The sequence below is a fragment of the Haliaeetus leucocephalus genome, unplaced genomic scaffold, assembly GCF_000737465.1.
Source record: "Haliaeetus leucocephalus isolate CR32 unplaced genomic scaffold, Haliaeetus_leucocephalus-4.0 Scaffold215, whole genome shotgun sequence".
Lineage (NCBI taxonomy): Eukaryota > Metazoa > Chordata > Aves > Accipitriformes > Accipitridae > Haliaeetus > Haliaeetus leucocephalus.
This window is the reverse complement of record NW_010972651.1, coordinates 376,389-388,023: the sequence shown is the minus strand read 5'-3', so window position 1 is coordinate 388,023 and position 11,635 is coordinate 376,389. Positions and strand designations below refer to the sequence as shown.

The window sequence follows — 11,635 nt, the reverse complement described above, 5'->3', positions numbered from 1 at the left end:
GCGGGGCCCGGCCGCGGGGATGGAGGGCGGGGGCGGCACGGGGCGACATGATCTCCGGGGCAGCGCCGGCCTTCGACCGGGCAGCGGCTGGGCCAGCTCGGCCGGAGGGTGACGGGGTGGGCGGGTGGCCTGCGGCTTTCCCTGGCCAAGCGGTGGGTTGCCCGGCCTGCCCGGGCTCGGGGTGCAGGGGCAAGAGCAGCGGGAGAGGGAGCGGTTCGGTTTCCCCCGCGGTTCATTTCAGCTGGTTTTGCGGTGAAGCCGTGTGTCGCTCGGCTCCCACTGCAGGTCGCCCCTGGGCTGCTGGCTAAGGCGGCTTCCTGAGGGAGAGCTGAACTCGTCCAAATCGCAGCGGTCGTCGCCTTCTCTCTCCAGGGACGCTCGAAATCAGAAGCAACTCCTGAAAATTTGTCCGTGTGTGGCGGGGGTTACCATCCGGTTACCTCTGCGGGGATTCAGCCTGCCAGGTCCGGTGCAGAGGAGGCTCCCTTGGCTGCTGGTGCCGAAGGAGAGGTCTGCTTGGGCTGGGAAGGACCCCTGCTTTGGTAATGGGAACACTGGTCTGAGGTCTGCAAGGGGAGCCCTGACTGCATAGCGGAGATTTGTATCACCCAGCTGAGGACAAGGAAGAATAAAACAAAGCTGATTCACTTCCATCCCACGGGAGTGCTCCTGGGAGGGTAATTATTTCATGTTCCCGTTGTTTTATTCCCTTGGTGGAGCAAGTTTTGTTGGAGTGTGAAAGAAAGCGGCAGAGTTAGCTGTGAAGTGGTGGATACTTTGCGCGTCCCACAAAGGGGATCGCTGCTGGGGACTCCCAGTAGCAACGCTGCATCTTTGTGCCCGAGCTGGAGCCACCTGCACCCACTGTGGTCCCGCAAACGTCCTCTTCCCCTTGTCCTCTGCCAAAGCTGGACCAGCTGCGGCCACGTTGTTTGTACATGTCTGAATTGGTGTTGTTGCTGGGAGTTAGTGCGTCTGGTTCTCGTTTGAAGGGGTGCAGTGCAGTTTGGCCGTGTAAATGCCACACCACGTGTGGCTGGAAGGGGCCAGTTCCTGGGTTTAGAGGTAACTGCATGTGATCCAGAGAGAAATTAATAAGATTCATTTTAAAAGTAGGTTTCACTGTGTCTGCTCTTTCCCCCGGGAAGGTGTTCCAGAATCACGTCTTACTGCTGGAAAGAAACCTTATCCTTATTTCCAGCCTAACTATGCTAATGTTCCCCTTATCTGCCAGCGTATGTCGGGAAATACATGAGTATGTCAAAACTGAGAGTCAATGGGTTCTTTTTGCATTGCTTGCATCATCTTCCTGAGCACTAAAAAACAGGCTTGAAATGAAAACAAACGCCACTAAGCGCAAAATGTAACTAATTAGGCTGGACACTGGCTGTTTGAGTGGCATTCTTTGTTTGCAGGAGTCATTAGTCATGCTACGATGGCACTTCTTGTTACCGATGGCACTTCTTGTTACCGTTGGGGAGGGGATCGTTCAGGTTGTACAGGCTTGTCTTTCACCAGGAGTTCAGGGAGCCTCGTGGTGCAAGGAGGGAGTACTGGGAGCCGGTTCCTGTCGTCTTTTCAGCCCAGCTCTGGGCAGCCTCCTGGCAGCTGAGCTCTGGATGGCTCAAGGTCCCAGGACCCGGATCCTGTGGCTGCTTACAAGCCCTGGGTATCCTGTGCTCGAGGGACTCGGATCGCATTGTTGTGCACATGCAGGAACCGGACTCTCTCGGGATCCTTTGTGCTCCTTCCTGATCAGCTGCAGCGTACAATGAACGAGTGCTCTGGCCCTAACAGCTGTCTCATTTTTATTCCTGTTTGTAGCTTGGTGCCTTGGAGGAGAGAGGATGGCTCAGGAGACAAACCAAACCCAGGTGCCTCTGTTGTGTACCACAGGCTGTGGGTTTTATGGCAGTCCCCGGACCAACGGGATGTGCTCTGTTTGCTATAAGGAGTTTCTGCAGAGACAGCAGAGCAGTGACCGGATAAACCCCCCAGGTAGAGGATTTTTTCTGAGAAATCTATCTTAAATGGGTGCATGGATGCAAACTGGCCACCAGCAGATTTACTCCCTCCTAGAAAACTCATGTCTTTCCCTTTTTCTGTAGACCCAAGCCTCTAAATCAAAGACCCAAGCCTTTGAGTGCTTCTGTTCCCTGTAAGGGGGTCAGTTGTTTTCTTCCCAGCCCCAGCTGTTTGTGAAGACCTGTTCCAGTCAGCACCTTCCAGTAAACTGTAAAACTTCACTTGCACTAACAGTGGCCTAGATTTTTAGCTATTTCCTGCTCCCTGAGTTATGTGATGACTGCTGGGAACCACAACAGATCCCTGAAATGAAATTTTATTTGGGAAGCTTTTGGCCTTTTGGGTTTGTATAATTTTCTTATCTTAACAGCATTGACAATCAAAAGCAATGACATAAAAGATTTGTTTCTTGTAGCTAAAGATAGCTGATCTATCACCGAGCTGGGAGGCAGCTAGGTGCGCAGAAAGGATGCTCTTTCCATCATTAGCAGGATTTTCTTGTGCTGAGAGTTTGTGCAGATTCCCCATGTATAGACTTTGCAATATTGCTGAGAAACGCCTTCTAGAGATCTTCCACAGTTTTGTTCCTGAGTGTAATAATGGCTTTCCTTGAATTACCCACCCAAAATATGTATTAGGAACACAGCTCTTCTTGACAAAGGGTTCTTTTAAAGACCCTGACTTAGATCCTTGGCTGGCATAAACCAACATATTTTTATTAAAACCAGTTCCTTTCAGCAGATGAGGATCTGGTTCTTACACCTCAGAGAAGCTGCAAAGTAGCGTTGGGTTCAGGGTATGCTGGTAACTGCAGCACTTTCATTTATACAGATAGGAGAATATTATGCTGATGTGGAGTTTGCTTTGCAATGCTGAAGAAGAGAAGGGGAATCAAAGAATGATGGAGGTGTCATGGGTGACTGAAGTCAGATTTTACCAGATGTTAAAAAAACACAGAGTAAAGGAAGGCTTTCAGCACATAACTCCTGCGAATAAACCCTCATCCCTCAAAAAGGAGCTTGCAGATCCTGAGGAGCTGAACAGCTCTCCATAAATGAGGCCTGCAGTTCTCAGGAAGACAAGCAGCTAATTTCAGAGGGAAGTTATGATCCTGATACAAGGACTCTTTCCTGATCTAATGTAAGAATAGCTGCACTGGGTCATGGTGAGGTCCATCCAGCCCTGATGTCTTATCCCCACAGAGACCTATGCACAAATTTGGAGGGGAGAGTATAAGCATAAGGGGTCTGGGAGTGATCCCAACAGGGGTGTGCCCTCCCAGCTCCCGGTAGGGAGCAGGAGGCTAAAGCTTGCTGAAAGTGCTCATCCTGCGTTCTCCTTGGCTGTCAAGCACCCAAGGAACTTCCTGAAATTTTTAAGAGTTTACCAAGACTGTGATCTTGTTTCGTAGCACCCAGTGGTCCCAACAGCAGCCCCATGGCTTCAGATTCAATTGCAGGGCAGCGTGCAGAGGGAGACTCCACACCTGAGGATGCGAAAGCCAGGTAGGGGCATAGTCTACGGAGGGGTGGATCTACAGCCATGCTAAAAACCAGCTCCGGGACACAAGAGGTAGGCTCTGATCCTTCGTATGGCCAAGGGGATCTATAAAGCAGGCTGGATCAAACACTGTTCATTGTGACCCTGGTTTGTCTGGAGGATTGAAATGTCCGTGATGATGATGATTGATGCATAGGGTCGGGTACCAGAGGGTTGGTAGTAAATTAAAACCTGTAGTAAAATAAGTGGCACCCTGGTTCTTTTGGAGCTAGTGCACCTTGTCTGTCACTAACTGTGTTAAACTCTTTGGTTTCCACTCAGTCCTAAGTGAAAGCACCTGGTGGTGATCCAGTCTGGAAGCTGCGACAGGAGGATTAGGGACCTTGGTCATGTTTGATAGGAGGGAAGATAGTACTGCATTGAGCTCTACCATTGCATTACAGTCCTGACTCATAACTGTTTCTCTGTCCCTGGACTTGTTTGGATGGGCTGTTGCCTTGGCTTTAATTGGGTGAAAAAGGAAACTGAGATCATCCCAGATTCAGTCCATTTGTGGCTATAAAGAACTTTGATCCCAAATCTCAAGGGGAATTAGCCTGCTGTACTCCTGAGCTACCTCTGAGTATAATTAAATTAATTTTATGGGCTGAAGATCTCTCCCACATAACTGTTCATCAAAAGAAGATACTTGTGTTTGCTTTATGGTTTATTTGTTTGTTTGTTGCAAATGCTCCCAGTGCTCAGACTCCTGTGACCCATCAGATGACGGCCATGAGCATATCCAGAGAAGAAAACAGCAGTGAGACAGAAGAATTTATCAAGACAGAAGAGGCCTCATCAGCATCTTCCTCATCAGGTAGACTGATTGGTTTGGCCTTTGCACAAGCCTGAGTGATACCGAAGTTGGTTTGAGCAGCACGTACAATACTGGCCACTAACTCCAGGGGACAGTTGTTACCTCCCGGCAGGAAAGGTACACCTAGCAAGAGAGCTAAGGAGAAAACAGTTTGTCTGTTTCTGAAACAGGGAGGAGAGAAAATGCTGTGCCTGAGGGCAGGCCGATAGAGATTGCTTTGTGGGCTGAGGGCTGAGTAGCTGCCAGCCCTCGACTCACTGGCAGGAGGATAATCTTCCATGACGCCTATCCTAGTGAATGGCAGAAAGCCCGGAGCGTCCCACAGCCTGCTGCACGGCTGTTGTTGGCTGCAATTCCCTGCCATCTCTTAAGAGAGGAAAGGAGACGGACCTAGTGTAGTCTTGGGAGACAGGAGTTTCGTGCTCAGGGGCAGCTGCTGGCCTGGTTGTTGTCCTCCTGTGTGATTGGGGGCATACCTGCCCTTCAGAGGGGAGTGTTAACGCTGTCGCTTTGTTTGCAAAGTGGGTGCCTTGAAGTGATAGAGTAGCACAGGTGTCATTGTGCAGCGGGGTACGTCCTCCAGTTGATGAGTTACAGGGTGAGCCATGGTGTTGCAACAGAGCCATAACAAAGTGACGCTGCATTGGAGACACCCTCCTTTAGTTCAGCTGCCAGTTCGCTTGCATTGAAAGCTAAAAAACCCCCAAGGGTTGTTGGTTGCTAAAAAAACAGGCTGTAGTCACTGCATATGACTGTGCATTTTGGATTTGGTAATCCCTTGCCTGCAAGCCCAGGAGACAATTTACAACAGGCAGGTGAGGGACTATTTGGTGAAAGAGAGGCTTGGAAGAGCCTGCCCCTTTCTTGTGATTGTGCAATTTTTAGGAAGTTGTTTAGGGTCAGATCCACAAAGCTGTCTCCGCCTCTGACTGTATCCTTAGCCTGATTTTCAGAGCGGCCTGCACTGCAGGTGTGTATCTGCTAGCAGTTGGAGCTCCTCCCTCCTGTTGACTTCTCTAACCTGCTTAGGTACTGCAGGAAATCCTGCTAAGCATCAGTGACCTTTAACAATCTGGCTTTCAGAGCTCAGTTTTCCTTTGGTAGATTAGAGACAGTGATGAGTATCTGTGTAAAGCATTCTGAGACCTACATACGAGGAACGCTTACATAAGAGTCAGCAAAAATAATTAGTAGTACTTACAAGGGGTTAACTTTTTTTTCCTGTGAAGATTAACTCTAGGCTCAGCTGTGCAGTTGAGTTACTGTATGTCAGCTAAGCTGTAGTGACTGTCCAGATGCATGCTTAACCTATGGCAAGCACCAGGTAATTCTACTTAGTATTACCTTTTCTCATCAGGAGCTGAACGGCATCACATTACCTTGCATATGCCTTAGCTAAACCGTAATATCTCCTTGATGTTTCTGAGCCTTGGACTTAAGGAATTTGAAACAGAGAGAAAACATGAGGCTGTGTGAGGTGTAGATCTCTGTGGAACAAGGAAAATCTTCCAGTTTGGGGTATGTTGGCCAGGGCAACATGCACATGGAGGTGTCTGGCACAGACCCAGAATCGGTAGGGCCTCAAGCAACTCCTGTAGTGAAATGACTGTGTTGCTTGGTTTATCAAGAAGGGTAGCAAAACTCTTGCTTCTCTTTCAGGTACCCTGCTTGAAATATCCCAGAACAAAGCTGAGGGCAAGACAGCTTCAGAAAAACCGAAACAGAAGAAGAATCGCTGTTTCACTTGCCGGAAGAAGATAGGGCTAACTGGTAAGAACCTGTCTGTGGGAAAACTTGCCTGTGGCCTAAGTAGTCTGGCTTCATAGCCCTGTGAACAGACCTGCTTGTGCTGTGGTACTGCCTGCGTTTGGAGGGTTGGCATGGGTCAGTGGTTGGAGGTACCTCTCCAGAAAGTACTCTACATCCACAAGATGTGGTGCTGCAGGGGAGATGGGAGGGGAACTCCAACCTGTGAACAGCGCTGTCCGAGGCAGTAGTCCAGGGAGTCTGCTGCTCACTGTCAGGGTCCCTGCCAGCCCTTGGATGCAGGATTGCAGAACTGGATGGAGCAGTGCCTCTTGGGTATTTCTGCTGCTTGGCAAAAGCTGCTTGTAGAAGCAAAGGTAGTGCTCATTGTGGATCTAATTCTGCTCCTATTCAAGCCAGCAGTAAAGCTTTCATAATAGTGACATGAACTGAGTTAGACCCAAACTGAAAATCCCACTCAAGACTCATCCCATTTGTTAATGCTACTTGACTTCCACTGTTAGCTTCCTGAGAGCAGGATGGCTCTCAGTGTTCAGCCTGTAAAGCTGAAGAAAGAGGTACTGAGATGGTGTCAGGTGACTGCTATCAATGGGAAAACTGCCCCTGGAAAGTGAAGCAATTAACTTCGCTGTGGTTTGTTAATAAAAACATCATTCCCCTAAATTGACTCTGGCATTTAGTGTTTCCCTGGAAAAAGTTAACTCCATAACTGCAGGTCATGCTGTTCTAGCGGACCCCTCACCTCTTTAGCCTCCTCGGTGCGTTCAGCAGCCAGGGACTGCACGCACACTTCTGTTTTCATTGATGTAAGCTGCTTTGGCAGAGTCTGGCCCGGGAGGTTTGCCCAGTGCCTGGCACTGTGGAACTTGAGCTTGCCTGGAGATTTGAGGGCACTGTCCTAGAATAAATGTGGGTTTATAAGCCTGAGACTGGGCAGGGTGCTCTGTGCCCAGCCTTTGGATGAGTGTTTCCTTAAGAGCTTCAAACTGTGAGAAGTTTCCTCTCCTTTAGGAATCAACTTGCAGAGAACTCCTGTGAATTCAGGGCATTTAGGATAAAATGAGTTTTCTCAAATAGGAGGAAACTGGCACCTCGTAGCAAGGTGTTTGTGTTCTTTACAGCCTGTGGTTGGAAAGATGTGAAAGGAAAGAGCATGATTCACTGCCAGTGTGATGGGGAGCTGATATGCTGCCTGCAGCAAACCCTCCCTCTGCTCCCTGCCTCAGTTTCCCAGTGTGCTGTGATAACGGTAGCACTTCTGAACAGCATTGTCTCCAAGTGAAGTGACTAAATTATTAATTTTGAAGCCTAAATAGCTCAAAAGTGATCCTAATAAGGTGAAGGTTTTGCTGCTTGCTGGCTTACTGCTGGTCAGTTCAGATGCTGCTGTGTGACGCCTGGGGAGTCAGGCTGGCTTGGAGGGCTCGGCTCCAGCTGGGGCTGCCTGCTCGCTGCCTGGGGAGCCTGGTCTGGATCAGCAATCTGGCACTGTGCAGTCCCTGGCATGTCCCTTGTCCCTGGGGAGTGCAGAGAGCAGCTGCTCTGGGAGCCTTTCCCACTGCCGTGGCAGCTGGGGCTGCCCAGAGCATGCGTGCGCTCACGGGAGCTGCTAAGCCAGAGGAAAGCAAAGAGCCACCCGTGGTCTTCCCCTATACTGAGAGTCCCTTTCGCCTGTCGGGGACAGCGGCCCCCTCCCTCATCTGACCATCTTTCTGCATTAGTGGAGTTTCCTGGCCTGGCAGGAAAGAGCAGGGCCCTGCCGTCTTCCTGTCTGGCTGGATGAGGACTGACGCGGCTTTGTGTCTCTGCTCTTCCTCCCTTCAGGCTTCGACTGCCGGTGTGGGAACCTGTTCTGTGCCATTCACCGGTACTCCGACATGCACGCCTGCCCCTACGACTACAAGGCAGAAGCTGCTGAGAAGATCCGTAAGGAGAACCCCATCGTTATCGCTGAGAAGATCCAGAAGTTGTGAAGGGGGCTGAGCAGCTTGAACTGCAGCCAGGTGGCCTGGTGCTCCTCCCCTTCCTCCCAGCCTTCCTCCTCTTCCTCCCAGCCCCATCGCTGGTGCGATGGGGACTCCAGCAGCACACATGAACCAGCACCAGGACATGGGGAGTCCCCGCACCTCTTTGGCAGACAGTTGGCATTCCTTATCTCCCTTCCTGCCTGTCCAACAGCCACAGCTCAGCTGATCCCTTCTCAACCAGCTTCCCAAAGGAAAAGGGACCATCCTGCCCCACCACTCCAGTGCTAAGATCTTCGGACTTGTCTTCCGCCGGGGCGGTTTGTGTGGCGCAGGCAGCAGGGCTCTGCCAGGCAGCCTTTCCCTTCGGCCCACAGCTCTGAGTCCTGCGAACCACCTGGGACTTGCAGCTGGAGCCCGTGAGCAGCCGCTGGACTTTGTTCCCTTTGCCCCACCGTCTCTTTGTGGCGGATGTAAAACCGGGAGCTGGGAAATCCCAGCAGCAAGGCTGCCTTCTGCTCCCCAAGAGGTGTTTGGTCTCAGATGCAGAAGAGATGATTCTGTAGATTTAACGTCCCAAATACGCCTCTCCTCCCTTTGAGACACTGTTGTTGAAGCACCGAGGTGGTTAAACAGCAGAGTACTGGCACAGTAAAGTTATTTTGTGGCTTGAAGCGATGTAGATGTGCTCCAGCCACAGGTCAGGACCTTTAGGAAAGTACTGCTCGCTGCCTTGTGCCTCTTGCCGCAGGGAGGGAGCCAGCCTGCTGCGTCCAGGGACATGGCTGGGCTGTGGGACACCCTTGCACCAGCCTCCCATCCTTCAACACCCCCTGAATAACTGCTGGCCGCTTCCCAAGTGAGGTTTGTCGTAATGCAGTGGTGCCTGCGCCTCTCCTCTCCCCTCTGCTCCCTGCCTTCTGCCTTACACGATTCTTTCTCATCAGGGTTGTGCACAAAGCTCAGATCGTCAAACCTCCGCTTCCTTTCCTGTCCCTGCACACAGGCGGATGGTGGGGACCCTTCCTCCCCTGTGGGCCACGCTGATGCTTGGCGAGAGCCTTTCTCCCCTATGAGCATGTTGGTTTGGGAAGCCCACCCAACTGCTCTGCTCTCTCGCCTCGCTGCTTGTCCCTGTGGGATGAGAGGCAGGGCCGGATCCCCGGGAGATGCTCCGAAAGCTGGATAGAGGGAGATGGGGCACAGGGAAAGGCACGTAGAGGGCTGCAGGGCATGTGAAAAGTCATGAGGAGGGTCCTGGGGTGCCCAGAAGTACAGGCGGGGGCTTTCAGAAAAGCCCATGGATAGCCCTGGGAAGCAGGGAGAGGCACTTGGAAGGCTCTGAGCCCACTGAAAGACTTGTAGAGATCCCGGGGGTGCTGGAAGGCTCAGGGAGGGCTCTGGGGTGTAAGGGAAAGCAAAAGGAGAGCTTTGGGGTACAGTGAACGTGCTCAGAGGACTTAAGTACCCCAAAAGGCATCTGGAAGTCTCTGGGCTGCACACACACATGCAGACATGTGGAAGGCTCTGGGTTGCAGGTAAAGCCAGATGCTGGGCTCGGAAGCACTCCAGAAAAAACACATGGAGGGCTCCGGGGCTGTTAGAAAGGAAAACTCAGGGCTCGGGTACACAGTGCAAGGCAGGCGGCAGCTCCTGGGGAGCACCAAAAGCCACCCCAGCACCATGCAGGGTCTGCACCCACCCTGGGGGGCTCTTCTCCCTGGGAACACCAGGAGTGGGGCTGCGGCTGCAGGGCTCTCGGCAGTCTCAAAAGCAGAGAAACCCAGATGAGTCCCTGGGGAAAAGCAGCAGCCTCTGCCCCGCTTCTGGCCAGCCCACACTTTGGAAGCATTTCCCTCAGCATCGGCTCATATAAGGGCGTTGGAGAGTGGAGCCGCAGGGGCCGAACCGGCAGCTGGGGGACATCACAGCAGCTCCTTCCAAGCGCTGTTTTCCTCCTCCACATACGGTGATTGTGGGGGGATGGTTCCGAAGGTTTCGTTTTTCCTATCTGATTTCAGCTGAAGTGGCGTGCGCCCTGCAGCAGCTACTGCCATACGGTGTTGCTGGGAGGATTCAGACCTCCAAAAATGATGCAAATCCCCCGCCAGCGCGGAGCAGAGGCGAGGCTGGCTCTTGCCAGCCTTTTCCTCAGGTTTTTGCTTCTGGGCAATATCGGCGTCACATCCGGAGCACGCGAGTGGCGGCACGTTTTAGTGCTAGAACGCACCCGGGCCGTAAGCGCGGTGCCGGCGGTGCGTGGTGAGGCTGGGTTTCACTGTTGAGGTTTTGGCTAAGAATGAGCCGTCACTCTCAGGGAGGAAGCTGTGAGGAATTGCAACCACTCCTTGCCTTGCATTCGCACGAAGGTTGCGAGCCCCTGGGGAGGGGAAGCAGCTCCCATGGGTGCAACAGGAAAGCCCATGCAGCAAAAGGGCAGCTGCCTGCTTGTTCACCACCTACCTTTTTCCCTTTTATTTCCTTTCTCTTCGTAAGTGTAAATATTAATACAGTCTAGTTTGCTTGGATGCTGTGGATGATTTGTTATGGGCGCGGATGTGTCGTGCACCGGCGTCGGCTCAGATCGGGGCTCTTCTGGGGTGGCTGGTGGGGTTCTGTGCCTCAGTTTCCCTATGGCTAATAACTAACCGTGCCCAGCGCTGGTGGGGGTTAGGAACACCCAGATTCCCGGTTTCTCTTCCCACCACCCCAGTACACAGGCTGTGTTCTGGGGCAGTATCCGATACCCCTAGGCCCTGGAAGACCAAATTCCCCCTTGGTGGGGGAGCTGCTGTCTCTCCCCTCGTGTTTGTATGGCTGGAGTGGGACCCCACGTTGGGGTGGGGGGTCCTAGGCCCGGGCCCAACCCCCCCCCGTATCCATTTCTTGTGTTTGGCATCTGGATTTGGGAGGGGGAAATATCCTGGCCATGCGTGGCCTCTATCCGTGGGCTTCTTCCCCCACCCCGGGCACGTCCCGGGGTGCTGACCACCCCGGCAGCCATGAAGAGAAAGCAACCCCGAGGGAAGACCGCGCCGTTCCCTTGGCAGCGAGGGCGGGGCGAGAGCGTCACTTCCTGGAGATGAGAGGGCGGGGCTAGGCAAGTCGCTGTGCAGCGCCGCCCCCGCTTGGGAGGACCGCAGCGGCCGCCCGTCCCTTCGGCAGCCCCGAAAGCGGGGGGGGGGCCCGGACCGGGCCGGGCCGCGGCGGATCATGTCCAGGTACCGGGGGGTACACACACGGACACGGGGCTGCCTCGGCTGGGGAGGCACGAGTGGGTGCTGGGGGTGTCTGTGGGGTCGCGGGGCGGCCGTACACGGGTCAGTGGGGGAGGGGGGGGTCCCACACCGGTCGGTGTATGTGTTTAAGGGGCCCACAGGGGTCGTGGGGGGCGCCCACGCGGGTCGGTGTGTGGGGGTGGGGAGGCCCGCAGCGGTCATTGTGTGGGGGTGGGGAGGCCCAGAGCAGTCAGTGGGGGGGGGCCACACCGGTCAGTGTGGGGGTGGGGCCACACCGGTCAGTG

General features: G+C 53.2%; 2 protein-coding genes across 4 annotated transcripts in view; both read left to right on the top strand.

Moving 5' to 3' along the window:
- Positions 1–469: 469 nt before the first annotated feature.
- On the top strand, positions 470–9,173 carry LOC104831193 (AN1-type zinc finger protein 5-like). The gene is made up of 6 exons (XM_010566598.1): positions 470–677; positions 1,818–1,998; positions 3,437–3,530; positions 4,263–4,381; positions 6,041–6,151; positions 7,973–9,173. Exons 2-6 carry the CDS (start codon positions 1,848–1,850, stop codon positions 8,119–8,121), a joined length of 624 nt encoding a protein of 207 aa, XP_010564900.1. The 5' UTR covers positions 470–677; positions 1,818–1,847; the 3' UTR covers positions 8,122–9,173.
- Positions 9,174–11,267: 2,094 nt separating this feature from the next.
- ABHD17A (abhydrolase domain containing 17A) overlaps positions 11,268–11,635 on the top strand; it is a 7,834-nt gene continuing 7,466 nt past the window's right edge. For 2 of the 3 annotated variants that reach the window (XM_010566597.1, XM_010566594.1), the window contains exon 1: positions 11,298–11,333. The gene's annotated coding sequence lies outside the window, so the exon portion shown is untranslated. Of the gene's footprint in view, positions 11,334–11,635 lie in introns of all 3 variants that reach the window. The other variant, XM_010566595.1, reaches the window with a different exon arrangement.